The sequence below is a fragment of the Propithecus coquereli genome, unplaced genomic scaffold (assembly GCF_000956105.1).
Source record: "Propithecus coquereli isolate 6110/MARCELLA unplaced genomic scaffold, Pcoq_1.0 Scaffold88, whole genome shotgun sequence".
Taxonomy (NCBI): domain Eukaryota; kingdom Metazoa; phylum Chordata; class Mammalia; order Primates; family Indriidae; genus Propithecus; species Propithecus coquereli.
In genome coordinates, this window is record NW_012155062.1 from 2,919,598 (window position 1) to 2,937,938 (window position 18,341).

General features: G+C 42.5%; 1 protein-coding gene across 2 annotated transcripts in view; it reads right to left on the reverse strand.

Annotated features, from left to right (window-relative positions):
- Positions 1 to 10,372: 10,372 nt before the first annotated feature.
- Positions 10,373 to 18,341, reverse strand: part of ZNF608 (zinc finger protein 608) — a 106,063-nt gene continuing 98,094 nt past the window's right edge. The window contains exons 5-9 of one of the 2 annotated variants that reach the window (XM_012664334.1): positions 16,843 to 17,260; positions 16,100 to 16,272; positions 14,156 to 14,309; positions 11,956 to 12,037; positions 10,373 to 11,349 (exon numbers count right to left, since the gene is read on the reverse strand). In XM_012664334.1, coding sequence (XP_012519788.1) covers positions 11,343 to 11,349; positions 11,956 to 12,037; positions 14,156 to 14,309; positions 16,100 to 16,272; positions 16,843 to 17,260 — 834 coding nt within the window. In that variant the 3' untranslated portion in view covers positions 10,373 to 11,342. The remainder of the gene's footprint in view (positions 11,350 to 11,955; positions 12,038 to 14,155; positions 14,310 to 16,099; positions 16,273 to 16,842; positions 17,261 to 18,341) is intronic. The other variant, XM_012664333.1, reaches the window with a different exon arrangement.

An 18,341-nucleotide genomic window follows, 5' to 3' on the forward strand; every position in this document is an offset into this window, starting at 1 on the left:
TCTTTACAGAAGCTTACCAGATCCTAATTAATACATCACTTTCCCCACCCAAACACACACACAACTTTTGGGCCTCGTGCAATGAGCATTTGCCGAATTGAGGATATTCAATTCTGCTGTAGAAGACAACCAAGCAAATGAGATTGATGCAAATCATTAGATGCGTTAAGCATAGATAGTTAAATTATTTACCTGGGAGATACGTTAAACAGCTAAAGTAAGTAGAGCATGTATGTGTGAACCAAGATGGCACGGAATGGAAGAAACAAGTCAATGCTAACTATTCACGATGCACTACATATACATGAGACACACGAAGCACTAAATATTTATTCTATCCTGAATATACACGAGGACATAAAGCACTCAATATCCATGAGGTCCTGCTTCAGCCACTCGGTAACACTCATGCACATCCCCACCTGTCCTCTGCCCTGGAGATGCAAACAAAGCCCGTAACTCTTCGTGAGGCTAATGCGACAGCTCTCAGCCCCGCTCTCCAATAGAGCAAGCATGTGATGACTCCAGTACCTTCCACCTCCCTCGCCTTTGGCTCTGGCCCTGCTCACCACACGTCAGCAGGGCAGGCTGATGCAGCACAGAGAGAAGATACACGAACACTGTGTGACCCTGGATTCAGGTGGCATGGCCCTTCCATTTCTTGTGCACCACCCTGAGTGTGTTGATCTGCTCCATTTCTTTCCACTTGCTTCCCACTTTATGCTTTAGTTTCAAACGCTTTGATAAACTGCATGATCCACACATCTTAAATCTGTGAGCTTCCTTCCCATGACTGTGGGGTAGCTTGCCTAGCTACGCAGTTGAAGGCTACCATTGCATCGAGGTTGTGTCCACACAACACCTCACCCACCACCCTGCCCCTCACTTAGTGAAAGAGCAACCATTTTTCTTGCTTTCCCCTGAACACTCCAAACACACTGTGATATAAGGACCTTTGCACTTTCTTGTCCCTCTTCTGGAAACACTTCCTCACACATCTACATGACTCGCTCCTTCGTGTCTCTTCCCTGAAGCTTCTATATAAAGCTGCATCATTTTCTAACAGCAATTCTCCAATTCTCCAACACCAACTGAGTGTCCTGTAATCCAGTTCAATTCTGTCCCTAACAACCGAGAGCTAGTTCAGACCCCACAGGTTACAGGTTCAGTCCTAGGAGACTTCCCCCACTTCAGATGCCAGCCACAGATGGGGTCCCCAACTACCTGCACTTCTTCCTAGCCAACTACAAATTCGGAGCTTCCCACGATTCCCTCTTCAGTTCAATAATTTGCTGGAATGACTCATGGAATTCAGGAAGGAGTTATATTTACAATTATAGTTTTATTATAAAGGATACCACCCAGGAACCACCAGGTGGAAGGGAGGTATAGGACAAAGAATGGAGGCGGGGGTGGCACAGAGCTTTCGTGCCCTCTCCAGGTGTGCCACCTCCCAGCACACGGACATGTTCACCAACCCAGAAGCTCCCTGCACCTCATTGTGGCAGAGCTTTTATCAAAGTTGCATTACATAGCCATGATTAATCACATCACTGGCCATTGGGTGATTGACTCAATCTTCAGTCCTTCTCAGTTCCAAAAGTTCCAACCCTCTAACCACGTACGTGGCTGGTTCCTCTGGTGACCATCCCCATCCTGAAGGTATCTAGGAGGCTGCCAAGAGTGACCTCATTAGCATCAACTCCGGTATGGTCGAAAGGGGTTCATTAGGAGTAACAAAACCGCCCAGAGGTTGTGGGTGAGGCAAATTATCAGAGAAAGGAGGTGGGTCAATGCCATCTCTATGGTATCCTGACATGACATTCACTCGCTTGTTTGACAGTGTTTACTGAATACCTGCTACAGGCTAACCGCTGTTCTGGGTGCTGGAGAGAGAATAGTGAAAAAAAGAGATTGAGACTCTGCCCTTACGGAGTTTGCATTCTGATGGGAGGAGAAGACCATAAATAAATACACAACGAATATATGACACGTCAGGTGGTAGTAAATGACATAGAAAAAAGATGATAGGAAGTACCTAGGGAGAGGAGGAAATTTCTATCTTTGTGGTATAAAAAAAATATATATATATATATATAAATATATATATATATAAATATATATATAAATATATAAAAATATATATATAAATATATATATATATAAAATATATATATATATATATATATATATATATTGTCTTTGTCTCTCCTCCCCCAAATTCATGGCATGAACTCCTGAAGCCCTCAGCACACCTCACACACCAGAGGCTGTGCACAGGACTGTCCCCAGCCCCACAGGACACACACGCAAGCTGGAATCCGTGTCTAGGCTGGGAAAGCGCGGCTGCTGGCGCTCTGTCGCCTCTGACTCAGCGGCTCACTGTGACACCGCTGACGCCGATGCCTGACGGACTCTGGGCGAGAGGTGGGAACGAGTCACCACGTCTTTCTACCTCTGGCCGAGCTCACAGCGCTGTTTGCTGGAGGCCTCGCCACGGTTCATCCCTGCTTCAGCCCTCAGCTCGCCCGACCGGGGACAGTGTGGTCACCAAACCCCGTCGTCATAGAACCTACCCTTTATTGTCCATCTCTGTGTGTCTCATCACGGAGGGGAGGGTGGGACTTGGGGGCAGCGGGGGGCTCTGCGGCTGAGCGGGGCAGGCCCCCAGGTGGACGATTTCGCAGCAGAGCCCCGGGGTGGGTGCTGGTCTTCACGGCACATCTTCTGGAAAGCTCCTCTCATCTCTGCAGATATGCACCTGGCTCCCCCACAGAGGCGAGGCCGCCTCCCTCTGTCTCTGGGGTCTGGGCACCCTGTCCCCGGCCTTTAGTAGGGTTCCTGAATGCATTCTGCCTCGCATCCCGGTCACCCACTTTCAAAATTCCTTCTTCTGAAGGAATTAATTCCACCCCAAGGGTTTCCAGTCCCCAGCTCTGCTAGGTGGGCGCTGACCCACCCCTCGCCAAAGCAGGGACCCTTTGCTGGGCCCGCCTAGCTTTCCTCCTCCCACTCGCGAGCGTGCTGTCCGGTGCACACAGGAATCCGGGCAAGTCGGAGCGGTAGGAAACGGGGCGCTCCTTTAACTTCCTTCTACCAGCCTATCGGGCTCTGGTCCCCGAGGGCGGATGTGGAGGGCAAAGGCAACAAGGACTACGCCCCACCTGACTGGAACGACTGGGCGTTACCCGCCTACTCTTTTCTTCCAGCAATAGCAAGACCATTCTCTGAGACCAGTCAAGGCTCTTGCTCAACCTAAAGCCTCTAATATCTCTAAGTCAGTGACCCCAGGCTAAGGCCTGGTCTCTCTTCCTTCTCAAGGAATCTTCCTGGGTGAGATTCTCCCTCTGCCAATGGGCTAACTTGTCCTTTCTCTTTCCACTTTTGGGGTACCAGGGCCCCTCCCTCCTCTGCCCCACCCCTCTTAATTGTATCTATATTCTGGTAAAAATGGTCCTGTTAGGCTTGTTCCGGGTGGGAACCCGAAAAGTATGTACAGGGCAAAATGCAGTTACTAGAAGACGTAGGCTTCTAAAACAATAGCTGCAGGGGTCTGGAGAGTCCCCAGAGGTGGTGAAATCTAACAGACAACTGCAGAGCCGGCATTCCTATCCTCCTTGATAAGGATGGAGCTACCCCCCTCCCTTATCTCTGCAGGGCAGGGGGCCCGGAAAGGGGTTGTTTAAAAAATCTTATTGCAGCGGCTGTTCTGGCCCAGGCACTCACTCCCCGCAAAGAAACCCTCTTTAAACCCAAGGCTTTCCCCTCCCTCAGGGTGGATGCTCTTTGGCCTCCACCCTTCTGCACCCAGATGCTCAAAATAAACAGCATTTTGCTACATATGAGGCTTTGAGTGTCTCTCTCAGCTCCGGACCTAACAGGTCCTAAGTTCCTCTTTTCTCTTCAGAGTATAAGGCTACTTGCTTTGGGGAGAAGGTCAGTGGCTCTTCTCTTTCATAGGCTGTAAGTTCTGGGGAACCTCTGCAGGGAGAAGGAGTATGTATCAGTGTGTGTGTGTGTGTGTGTGTTAGGGGATGGTTAGGTAGTAGAGAGCTGCACTTTTCTTCCTGCCAGTAGAGTCCTACTCACTGTGTCATGGAAGAGAGAAAGGAAATACAGCAGGTTTCTGACCCCTTCATATTCCTCTGTATGCTCAGTGTGGCCCAGCACGGTGAGTGCCTCCCTATCCCAACTCTGCCCAGTCACCAGATTCTCTCAGGAAGAATCAGTTACGACTGAGGGTCTCTCCATGTTCTGCTTGAGTGCAAACTGCCTGCCTCCACCCACACCCATCCTGAACGCACACTTACACCTCTGGGAAACCCAGCAGAGTTACCGAGTTCCACCGGCCTCAAGGAAAGATGTATGTGTTGGACAACAAAATATTCATCACCCTTTTCTTCCTCCCAGCGGAACCCTGGGTGTAAGCCATGATCCATCCCTCCCATGCATAACCCAGGGGCAGTTCCCATCCTTCTTAGCCTGAGAAAGTCACAGCAATCTCATTCTCTTGCTGGTGACAGTTCAGGAGTGAGCATGTCGCCCGGTTCTGGCGTAGGAGACAGGAGAGGATGCCTGCCAGAGACATCTGAGAAAGGTTTCTTCCTCCTAAGAGAGAGACACAGGAAGACACACTTCTCTCCCCTGGACATCGATGTCTCTGGATGGAGATCTAGAACTCGTGTGGCCATGACAAGGAGGATAAAACTTAGGAGGACCGAGCAAGGAGTATTTCAGAGAAGCAGAGCCAAGCAGGAAGGATGATGTCTGGAGCTCACCCTGCTCTTGGCTTCATGTTATGAGAGGGAACACATTTCCTTGTGGCCAAAGGCAGTTTGGGTCATAGTTTGTGTTCCATGAAGCTGAAAACATCCAGCTGTATAGCAGCCTTGCTAGGGACACTCTCCCTGCGTGATTATCACGCTGAAATCCTCTGCTAGGCTGGGGATTCCATCCTTCTTCCCCCATCTGCCAAACACCACTCTATAAATGGACCCTGGAGAATTCTGATCTGATCTAGGAGAATGGAGTGGGTGGTTGGACCACCTCTGGACAGTGGTGGGGAGATGGGACTACTCTTTTTGACCTGGTCAATGACCTCCAGTGATTAAATGGGACCAGGATGCCTTGATCCACTGGCCCCTGTCACCTTCATTAGGAAGAATTTTTGAATCAATTAGCCTATTTTGTCCCCAGCATAAACCATCTGGAATATGGCCAAGAAAAATCTAGGCCATTCATTTTTTGAAGCTTCTGCCATATCACAATAAAGCAGCAATTGCAATACAAGATTACAGAAATTAGGGCATAGTTTAAATGTTTACATTTGCAAATATGTTTCTCATATTCCCCTCTTCCTTCAGTGGACACAAAATGCACTGGAGAAGGACCTGGTTATGGAAAATGACTTTAAAGTTGTGGTTTGAACATCTTCCTTTTCTAATCTTCTCAGAAATCCTCTGGGACATAAGCATGACATCATTTGGAGATAATTAAAGTACAAATTTAAGCCCATCGTCAGACGTTGGAGTGACCTTCTGTAGAACCCCATTATAGTCTCTGCCAGAATCAGAAAGGCATCAACTTTCTTCATCAGCCTCTGATGCTCAAGCACCAGGTTCCCACAAAGCCCAACTCTTACAGTCTGAGCCTAACTTTTACAGTCTGAGCTTCTATTAATAGTTACCATGTGCATGTAGTAGAGTATTAAGACCAGGGTCACCGCAACAATGAGAAGAAAAAGGTAACCCTTCCAGCAACCTCTACCAGCAAGGCACCGAGGAGCCTCCAGGCTCCCAGGCTCCCAGGATTCCGGGCCTGGGATGTGGAGTATAACAAGGGGGTGGGGCTTTGTCCCACAGAAAACTGGAGACACAGTCACTTACGTAGCTGCGTGAACTTGGACAAATTACTTCGCCTCTGTGCTCCAGTTTCCCCAACTCTAAAATGGGAATAATAATTGGGTTGTTATGGGAATTAAATGAGCTGTGAAGTGCTTAGAACAGCGTCTAGTGCATAATAAATACTACATATATGATGACTATGATGATCATTATACCTACCAGTTACAATTATAGTATTTCATACCACACAACAGCTCTATCCTATTATCATCATGTTAACGTTGCCCAGGCAGAAAGGAACTGTGCTGGGTGATGTGACTGACGGGCAGAGTAATGATCCCCTGGAGACGTCCATGTCCTAATCCCCGAATCTGGGAATGTGTTCTGTCACACGACGAAGGGGAATTTAGATTGCAGACAGAACTATGATGGCTAATCAGGTGCCCTTGAGGTGGGGAGGTTATGCTGGATTATCTGGATGGACCCAATCTAATCAAGGATCCTTATAAGTGGGAGGCAGAAGAGTCAAAGGAGATGCGATGACAGTGTAAAGAGAAAAAGAAAACGCCTCCATAAATCAGTAGAAAAAACTCTAGTTCCACAACTTTTCTGATTAAAGGAATAATGGTTGCTTTAAAACACCAAAACAGATTACTTCCAAATTTTCCAATAGTTGGAAGGAAGCATGGTGCCATGTTCGATCTCCTGGCTTAAAGATGAGGTGGGGAGGGAGGCTGATGCCCTTGAAAGTTATAGGGCCATGATTTCGGTTCTCAAGAACTCGGTTTCTTGCAGAGGCAACAAACAGCCTTCACTTTGCATGTCAACTTGGATCTATTTTCAGGGGCTACCAGGAGAGTTGCTCAGAGGAGATTGTGAGGTCTCACCTGCACTCAGCTGGGAAGAGTGCTGCGATCACCAGCCACGTCTGTTGTGGACTTAGGGAAGGAGTTCTGTCCGACCGTGCTACTTGCTGTTCCATGTAGAGAGGAGAGGGACAACAGGCAGGCAAGGGTCAGGCCACAGTCTGGGCAGACCATACACCAGGACCCTGAACCCGTAGATGCCTATGGGCGTTATTGTGCCTCGTGCTCGCAGTGGCCCTGGAGACCTTTATTTTCCTCAAATCTCAGATTTTGGTATGTTTCCTTTCACTTTATTTGCAATGTTTAAATGAAAAAAAAAAAAAACCACACTTCACTGAAATGTATAATGTATCTGAGAATCTCTCAAAGTTTATTTCTGTATGTGAATCAAATGACTGTCCCTGTGGGAAGAAAATCCAAGTTCAATCCCAGCAGCTCGCTTAAGAATTACCCATTTTTCCAGGTTTTTCCAATTTGACAGCCTTCCATCCAGGGGAAAATAGTATTCCTTTTGGAGGAATAATGTTACTAATTGATGTGCTGTGAACGGAATTCAGCCCTCAGATCAGGTTTTTAAATTGAATTCATCTTCAACTCATAAAAACTACTAATTATCATGTTAAAATATGGAGCATCCAATTCTCTTTAAAAAGCCAGAGATCTAGTCCAATTTTATCCACGTTGTCAAATGGGCAACCCCATTATATTTTCAGGGGGTTACAGGGAGCTACAAGGATGGCTTTCATGTCTCCTAAGGCAACAAAGAAGAGAACTCAGTGGTCTGCATGTGGGGTTAGCGGCTAGGCAGGAGTTCTCAATTTCATATGACCAGCCCACAGCTGGTTGTCACAACTTGTTGGGAAAGTTGCTACCAGCATCTCCAGGGTAGAGGCCAAGGTACTGCTAGACATCCTACAATGCACGGAACAGTCCCCCAACAACAAAGAATTATCCAGTCCAAGATGTTAATAGTGCCATGGTTAAGAACGAACCCCAAGAGTGATTCTGTTAAGAGAAATACAAAAGAATCGGTGGCAGAGGCCCTGCTAATAGTCCAACTGGGGCTTTGCTTTGTTTTCTCTCCTAAAGTTAACTGAAAGTAAACAACATTTACGACTCAGACTACTGCAGGAAGCAGGGAGTGGATGACTGTGGTTAGTGACAAAAACAATAATAAATGGCTTTGCCTGTCTTGTCTCTTTTCAGAGTCAGGGAAGGAATGAAATGACCAGTAATTATCATTTAAACTGCTGTTTTCTTCTGTATCAATCAGAGCTATTCATTCTGGTTACTCACAGACCCTTGGGCTGAAACCACACTAAATCAGGGTCACAGCCAGTGTGAATGTATAAGGCCAGCCTTTCTACTCCGCAAGTGTTAATGACCTGGGCTGAACATCAATGGCAAGTTTCCATGAAAAAGCCATCTGAGATCCTAATCTCGAAATAAATGGTTCTATTTGGAGCCTATTACCTTGTTTTTAATATTCTGTATTCAGTGAGACCACAGCTGTAAACAACTCTTCACTCCCATTTCTCCCCGAAGCTAATTTGCACTGTGTCAGCACTGCAGGCTTTTTGCATATGTTCAGGACAAGCTGATATGAGCAGGCCTGGAATGAATAATGTTTAGTAAAATCAATAAACCCTATTATTAGTCACTAAGGGGACTGATTTTATGTCTATAAAAGTAAAACAATTAGAACGTATTAATGGCAGATTCATCATAGTAATATAATGGAGCCAAGCACGCTTGTCTTTTGGGAATCTTTAATTTACCATTCGTTACTGACTATATACTCAGGCAGAGAAATGGCACATATGATATAAACAAGCTCTGGCCTTTGGCAATTCATGTTGTCATCAGCAAAGACAACACTGTAACAGTAAGAGGAAGAAACAAAACTTCATTTAGTGATTAATGTAAACCAGTCATGAATAATGTTCCAGTAAAAGCCTAGGGGGAAAAACTATTCAAATCACAATGTGCTTTTGGTCATATATCTCTTAGTATTTATCAGCATTCCTGTTTATTACAGTAGCAGGGATAAGCACTGTCTAATGCACCTGTTTATAACCCTATTTATTTAACCACCCAACTACAAGTGATTAAAAGTTTAGTATGTATAATAAATACACATCCAAAGGTAAGATTCGCAGCTCAAAGGTAAGATTGGCCTCCATATGTATGATTTAAAAAATATGTATCACTAAAAGCAGGGAAATCATCAGGAACTCCAGTACCACCCAGTTACCAACAGGAACATGATAATTCAGCTGGTGAAGATGTAAGATGACCTTAGTTTCACTGCTGTGTTTCGAGAGTTAAGGGGTTAGTCAAGAACTGGGTTCAGCACATAGGCAACCAAGAGACACACTGCAAACCATAACCTGAACAGAGACCTACTTGTTTAACTGTGTGAGACATATTACAACAGGTCTTCAAGGATAATCAAGATGTGGTGTAAGAACGGAAAACATTTGACAGCTTAAACAGATGAAAAATATGAGAAATACTCTCTTAGGTGCAGGAATAAACACCATAAACAATGTTTTTATAAATGACAATCTAGATGAAATTCAAAAGAAAAATAAACTGAAAATTAGGAGAAAAGTATCTTCCTCCTGAAATCTATTAAGAACCTGGACTAGACTTGTAAGGCAGGCAGCAAATGTCACACTTTCAGGTGGTCTTTGAAAAGCAAAGGAAAGATTTCTTTCTGATCGCAAAAATCATCTATTCATTTGTGAAGCAAAGGCCTCTAGGTAGAACTAACCAGATTATATCAGGACAAATTCTGTCAATTTAAAGAACTTTTTAGTAAACCAAGTGGTAGAACTGTCATTGGCAATTATAGTAATGACACTTACAGCTGGAATGAATCACTGAAATCAACCATTCCAGACACACAAAGCACACTCCCACCTTAGGGCTTCTGCACTTGCCTTTCCATCTCGCTGCAATGCTTCTTCCCCAGATGTATTCATGGACCCCCTTCCTCATGTCTCTATCAGCCACTCTATTTACAGCTACAAACTTGCCCATACATCCCCTATGCCCCTTCCGTGCTTCATTTTTCTTCATGGCATTTACCAACCAACTACCAAACTCTGCATTTACTCACAGATTTTATTATATGTTTATCTCATCCACTAAAAAATGCAAGTTCTGTGAGTACAGTTTTTGTCTGCTTTGTTCACTGCCATGTCCAGCACCCTGTACAGTGCCTGGGATAAAACAGGCACTCAGTAAGGACTGTTTGAAAGAAGGAAGGGAGAGAGGGAAGAAGGGAGAAAGTAGTCAAACTTTAGCATAAAATATTCTAGTATATCAATTTAATGACTGCTAGCTCACTGACTTTTTATACATTTTATCCACTACCTGTCATACGATTTACATCTTTTGAGTATCATTTCATACCACAGAAACCTGTATCTGCCAATTTGTAGCAATGCTAAGCCCCATGTCTGGAGTAAATACCCTGTAAATATGTATACATTCACTGAATTAAATACACTATTTGGTTGTTAAAACTGTGTATAATAAAAGGTAGTATCTGTGCATTGTACTCTATGCATTGACCATTCTTGATTAAGAAACCCTTCTTTGAAAATTAGAATCACTATCAGCCAGCTAGAAATAACATGAGACAGACAAGAAGCCATTATAAAAAAAAAACCTTTTTAATTCTGATTGCCAAATTATTTAAGGCAGGTATAAAAAAGGAAAGCATTCAATATACATTTTACATAAAATAAACTAGATTACAGCATAAAACAAGTAACCAGGCAAATGGCGTTAAAGTCTCTCTCTTCTAAAACTGGATAATTGTAAACATTAAAAAAAAAAAAAAAAAGACTGCAGGACTATTCAAGTAATAGAACAATCACAGATGTCTCTGGTATGCAGGCTATTGGGTTATTTGCCATTCAAGATTATCAAAAAATGACACCTCATTATTCACAGATGCTCATTATTTCCCCATTTTAATCTTTACATTATATACAACACAGTTTTTGTGGTATTGGCAATCCCATGCCTTCCAAAAGTATTTTTTCCACAATACACAAGTACAAACAGTGACTATAGGAACATTTTACACTGATGCGTCTTTAACAGGAGCCACCAAATAGACATCTAAATTGTACCAAAGTGTCATCATCACAGTTAGCCTTTCTGAGGGGCTTCCGGGAAGTATGTGAAGGATATGCAAGGTTCAGGCACACTGATACATAACATTATTTATTTACAATTTCAGAGGAAAGGAAAAGGAAGTAAGCAGCCTTTTGTGGCTAACACTTTTCAACATGACAAATACATTTTTTATTTCCTTTACTGAGTGGTTTGCGACGTGGCAGCAGACCCTGTGTGTGCGAGCCTGGTTACTGATACAAAAAGTAAAGAATATATATATATGTATATATACAGATATGTATACGTATATATATATAAAACAGAAGTTTAATTACAGCAACATTTGTTACTCTGTGATAAAATCTGTAATTTACAAAAATGAAATGACTGGTTTTTGCCTGCCATTAAGGCATTTCAAATTAACACCATGGAACTGATGTCTGTATAAAGCGCTTCCCCATGTGATCCAGTCACATGACAACGTACATTTCCAATCTTGTTATTCTCTGCAAAAGAAAAGCAAATCTTAGCACAGGGTTCTATCAACATTTGACAGTGCAAACCTGAAAACCGGAATGATTGACGAGCTTACTTTAATGCCATTTAATCAATTCATTTCCAGAGAAGTGAAAACACAAGGTAATGATATACATTGTGAAAAAATTAATTTTATAATCTTAATAATTTAATTCCTTTAAATTATTTTCCTTCTTAAAACAACTTGAGGAATAATTAAAAATATCAAAGAACAAACATTACCTTTAGCATTATGAAAATAAATTTCTCCATTTGCGACTTTATCTTTAAACATGATAAAACAAAGGGAGTCATGTCATGGTGAATTATTTTAACAAAGTTGTAAGGATAACCTAAGAAAATGTCAACTGTGTAAAAACCGAATCAGTTAATTACTAATCTACAACACATTCACAGAATGAGGTTCACAGAATGTAAGTTGCACGAGAAGCACACTGGCATAATAAGCATATTCATTATAATGATACAAAATCCAAGGAGCTAAGTTTTTGGTCTAAAAACCCTACACTTGCTTCCTCCTGACTATCAACACGTCTCTATTTAGAAAAGCAATTCAAAATATAGAGGATACTTACCTTCTTTGTGCAGGAAACATCCCAGATGCAGATGCCTGGGCAGCCACCTGCTGAGAGGCAACGAGGGCAGCAGAGGTCAAGCCTAATGGGGGGAAAAATGTACAGGTTCTGTGACATTTAGAAAGGTAAGAGTAGACACAGGCCCAGGGGCAAAGGCTGCAGACCCAGGAGCAGCAATGTGTCCTTTCCTAAACACACACAGGAAATGTTTCATGCAGCAAGGACAGAGAGCAAACAACTTGGTCTATCCAATATCTATCCCTTTATCAAATACTCTGTGGTTTTCTTAATAGCTATTCAAAGAGGATATAGCATTCCATCTCTCTGGCTCTGTGTGGTGCTAAATGGTTTGCATGCATTCCTGAATAGGAAGCTCAGGAGAAATAATAGGTACCAGGTAACAGCAGGAATCAAAAGTCACAGTGAATTATAGAAGCGGCATGCTATTTGCTTAGAATACAATACTTTCGTAATAACTTTTATCACTTTAACATTTTCCCCAGTGATTGAACACGATGCATTCCATAAGGTACATGGAATCAGTGAATCAAACCTAGAAATATTCTTAACTTTTATCCTGCAAGACAAAGGCAGCAGTCAGAGATTGTAATAGCTCCAAATGGCATGAATTTGCCTAATAGAGAATTCTTTTTAAATTCTATAGGAAACAGTCCTGGGGAAAAACAGAGTAAACAAATACAAACCTAGGGAAGATTACCCTCTCCCCTTCTATGTCCTTTATTTGGATATATTTTCTTTTTCCAGAGGTATTAATAATTTAAGACATTACAATAACAATAATATCTTGAAAGTGGTAAGATTTCCTGTTCATATATATATATATATATACACTTTATTTTTATATAGATATAATGCATTAGAAATAAAACTCGTTTCTTTCCAAGTTCTTCTCACACTCAATATAAGCTGTTTAGGAAACAGAGATGGTCTCTATTAACACCATTAGTTGACACCAAGTAACAAGAGTTAAATAAATAAAAATGACCCCTCCACGTTTGTTTATCACTTCCCATTTTTGGAAATACCTTCAAACATATCATTTTACTTTATATTCATATAGAAAGGTAAGAGGCACCTTGGCAAGTGCTACGGACTAAATTGTGTCTCCCTGAAATAAAAAATGAAAAACCCTAACCCACAGTGTGATTGTACTTGGAGACAGGGCCTATAAGTAGGTAATTCAGGTTACATGAGGTCGTGAAGGTGAGGTCCTAAAATGGCAGGATTAGTATCCTCATAAGAGGGGACACCAGAGCTCTCTTTTTCTTCCAGCTCCCTACCCCCGCACATGCACAAGGAAGAGGTCACATGAGTACAGAACAAGACGGTGGCCACCTGCAAGCTGCAGAGGGAAGCCTCTGCAGGGACTGACCCTGCTGGCACCCTGAGCTGGAGCTCCCAGCCTCTAGGACGGTGAGAAAATAAATTTCTGTTGCTTAATGTGATATAAGCTGTGGCACTTTGCCATGGCAGCCCGAGCCCACTAAGAAAGCAAGATCCTAGCAAATGTATCTGTTGGTAAAGATGCTGCCATCACCTACCCCCATGAGGTGACAGAGATGGGACAAATACTACATGTTCAACTACCACGTCACAAACTGAAGACCCCTCACATCAATTCTATGGCTTTTAAAATATGTTTCTCTTTCTCAAAGCTCATCTTTAGTGAAACAGTCACAGCAGTGAAGCGCTGTGAAGAGTCCTGGAATTAGGTTCTAAAAAGTGTTAAACCTGATCATGTTAATTCCATTACTTCCATGGGAACAGAGCAACTTAAAAGGCCTGCAGAAATCAGGACAAGTAATTTCAAAGCCTCCCACTGTCCCTCCCTTTTTTTCTACAATTCCCCTGAAGTAGATATCTGATCTTCTGATTGTTATATTCAGTGCCCCAGACACAGGCCGCCACCCTCAGTCTGTGAGATAACAGTAAGCCTCCGATAACATCAACCAGTGACAATTATTAAGTGGTAGCCATTTCACGTCTCAATAGAATACAAAGATGTGGGACTAGCCTTAACTGTGTCACTAGAAAGTACTAGGAAATAACTGTTAAAAACCATCCCCAGAGCTAATGTTAGCTCAAAGCTCAGTATTGTTATTTTAAGATTTGAAAGGCAGTTTTAGCACTGTTCTCAAAGCAGAATGGACGAAGACACGATAAGGATGGAGCCGCTGACCTTGAAAAGGGTCGTATTGACCTGGGATGAGTGGGTAGCCCATGCCCACGTGGGTGTGGTGATGCGTGTGCAGGTGCCGCTGGCCGAAGGGGGAGTGGCGGTCCCTTTCCCTCTCCGCTTCCCGTTCCCGCTCGGCGGTAGCCTTTTCCACAGGCTGCGACAGAAAAGAGAAAATTTCCCCCCTTAAATCTCCGAGAAACAACTTGTAGTACTAAACCCCCTTTGTTACTGATTACAAAGTAGACGCAGAGACACTTAGGATTCTTTATTAATTGAAGATAATTTCAAAAGACGGGCATTAGTTTCAGTTGGGGTTAAGCCAAACTAAACAATTACTCTACCCAAAGTAAGCCAAGCAGTACCAATCAACGTTTTCCCCAAACGACGGAAATAAGAGGACTTCCATTTCACTCATAACTGCAGGTCAAGAATCCACCCGCTATCCTCCCAGAAACAACTTGTACATATGGAACAAGGAAAAGAAGTAGTTTCGGAGATTTCTTTAAGGTCAAATTTCTAATTACACTTTCATTTCATTTATATTTTGTGGGGAGAACCTATCTCTTAATTTTAAACATTTCTGTATCCATTTTCTCTACTGAAAATAGACATCCTAATATTATATGCCAATTTAAAGTATATGCCCACATTCTGAATCTCTCCATTTTAAACACTGATAGAGAAGCTCCCATTCTCCCAAATCATAATTTGGTTAAGGAAAGTCTGTTTCCTATACATTTCTACCTTTTAGAATATAACCACTGTTGCTCTAAAGTTCTCTTTCTCGTTATCAAAAAATCTTTGTACTAGGAGGACTCACAGAAAAAGACTCACAGATCACCTTTTCTAAGCTTCTTTATAGAATCTCTGGCGGACTCATTCATATCACAGATACTGTATTTTAATTTACTTTAAACTTTTCTTTTCTAGCTAAGAACCATCATAGCCTGTCTTTAGTCTCTCTTCATAACAGTCTCTAGAACTAGCAGTGGCTTTTTCGGGGGAGACAGCTATCTTTCACAAAGACACACATTTGTACTACTGTGGAGTTACAGGGACACGACAATGAGTCAAGGCCAAAACACAGCAGATGCAGTCCTCACTCCTTAGCCAAGTGACTCACTCTTGCATCTGACTGCACACTGGCAAGACTCCAATTAGTGCCTGAATAAACTTAACAGCTATTACATATCATGGGACCTCAGCTTTGCTCGTGATGGAACCCCCATCATGAATGTTGACCATGCGAATACCAACGGTCAACAGCAGGAGCAGAAAACTCAAATCTCTACAGAAGTCAAGCTAACAACAAATACGAGTGATGCAGGCTGGGAGGGTCTATTTGCATGCATGCTTACATTGGCGGGAGTGGGACATACTGCCTATGCGGGGCCACTTGTTCCCATCAATCTGCCATGTCATTTTGGACCAGATTTTCTATTATCTTAAGAGAAAGAGACCATCTGAATTTGTATGTGAAATCTGATTTTTAAAAGCTGTCCCCAAAGAAAACATTTTTTAAAATCTTGATTTCCCCAATAGGTCAACAGTTTATGGCCTCTGAACTGCTTGCTTACAAGGATGCTATACAATAGAGTTCTCCGTTACCTAATTTCTCAAAGTTTTATCAGAAATATTTCACACCAAACGCTGGTTCCTATGAATTTAAATTTCCACCTAACAAGCATCCTCCCAGGTAAGCGAGGTATAACTAGACTTTGCAGCAGAAAAGCTTGCTATCACCATACACGCTTTAACAATAATTTTCCCTCGTGTAAAAGTATCTTACTTTTGACACTCCATTCTTTATGTATTAGGATAAAACAGCATCCTGAAATCACAGCTGGGTTCCAAAACCATTTATATTTCAAGACTGTTGTCTAGCTTGATCCCCTTTCTCCCCCACAACACAGTACTTTTAAGCAACAACAAAAAGAGGCTTACAGCAGGAGACTTGCTACGGTACTGGCTGGCATGCTGCTGGAGCAAATCCAGTGCTTTAGATTCAGTGGTTGTTTTCGTGCTGATGCTAGGGCTGGTACTGACTTTCTCCGTCTCTTCTCTCCCTGACATCTTCCCATAAACAGGATAATGAAATCCTGGGGAGAGGTAGGCCCCTGCAGATAAACAACAAATGCCATATCAAGTTATGGGCTACATCTTTAAAAAAAAAAAATCATTTGGGTCACATGAATTTGGGATAAGACTCAGAGATCTTAAAATAGGGGGCTACATTAAGAATGAGCTACATCATCGTTAAACTGTACCTAGGTTCTCCGATTTTCTTCTCCCAGTTAATTCATCCTGATGAACGGAGGTTATAAACAGCATTGAGCTTACAGCCATTTCATACATTTATGTGTCCGCTTAAGTGAAAGCAATAGTAACTATAATGATTATGACAGTAAGTGCTTAGAATATTTTCATAGGCAATAAAGTATCTGTCAGTCCAACAGCTACAGAAGACATCAGAGACTATGGAAACTACAGCGGAGGATTTTTGACATTTCATTTAAAAAAAAATCTTGTATTAAATCTGTTTCATCTTTGGGACTTTAAGCAGCATAAAAACAAGCAAAACAAATGTCATACCTAAAGCTTCTAATTTATCTTGAGTTTTTATAATAACAGCTAATATTTGAACATAGCATCTTCCCTCCAATACAGTTAGAAGCCACAACACGTACCAGGGTAACTGTGCATTAGGACGGGAGAGACAGCCCGGTATGCAGGATGGCTGGGGTCGTACATCTGTGGGTAAGGATAGGCATGCAAGTACTGTATGTACGACGGATGCTGACTCATGGGTGAAGACACAGCCACTCTCGTTCCCCGAGAGTCTTTCCAATTCACAGGGGTCTTTCGATCATCATTTTTCAGCTTGTTCTCCTCCATTGATTGCGAATCAGGACGCTTGGCCTCTTTGGGCTCCTCTTTGATGCTCGTTAATGATACAGGAAGGCTGGACACACCACTCTCTTTATTAGGAGTTTTCCTTGGACTATCCTCTTTTAATTTTTTCTCTCGATCAAGTTCTTCTGACTTTTGCTGATCCAGATACTTGGGCTGGTATACGTAATGATGCCATGTCCTCGAATCTGGATCCTGATTTTTAAAAAGAAAACAGAACAGATTTGTTTTAAAATTTCCATTTTTAAGAAAACTTATTTATCATTGTGACAGCACTACTCTAATATTAAGTTAACATTTATTTGTGTGCTAGGCATTGTGCTAATAGCTTTATTTCCTTCTGTCACAAAGTAATAATGTCTGAGGTGGGGATTATTACTGATCCCTTGTACAGCAGACAAAACCAAAGTTTTTAAAGTTCGAGCAATATCAAGGTCACACTCCTGCCCAGTTGTGGAGATGGGTTTCAAACTAAGGTCAGTTAGAACTCAGAGCTGGGCCCTAAATGTCATTTCTCAACATTAAATAACATTCTCAGACATATTTAATCCAATCCTCATTTTCCTTTTAATACCTTGCATAGGTAAAAGGAATATTAAAAACTCCAACTCGAGCTAATAATAGTAAATTTAAGTAATTGCTATGACTATTAACATCACTTAGGAGGAAAAACTCTTGGTCTCTTAATACATTTTCTTCATCTATTGCAGCTGAGGCTTAATATATTGGCTCACTTCTCATTATGTGCCAACAACATCTTAATCAAAACAAAATTTCAAATTAATAGCACACATTATGGCTTCTCTATTAGAAAAACAAAGCCATTTATAAACTCCCCAAATCGTATTGTTCTAATGCAGCCCTGTGAAGCGACAGCCTGATTTAGGCGTGGAAGTGGGCCATGTGAGAACTCTGAATGGCCTTTGTGACCCGCAAGCCATTCATGACATAAACCCACTGGGCACCTAGGCCCTAAGGGAACATTCACAGTTGGGCCTAAGCCCCAACTCTGGGCAGAAACGTGTGTGGGGGAAGGATTCTTGCTCCGATGCACAGGGGTCTGGAGCACGGGGCAGGGGTAGGGGTGTGTGGTGTTGGGAAATACCAGTATTGATGCTCAGGTGCTGCAGTGAGTCAGGATGTCTAAGCTGTGACAGAAAGTGCTAGCACATGGTGGTTTCATGGTGACCAATTTTAGGTGTTTTCAGGCTGGCTGAGCACCGGGCCCTAGGACGGCCGCTGAGGCCCATCCCCCACCCCTCCTGGCTCTCCCCAC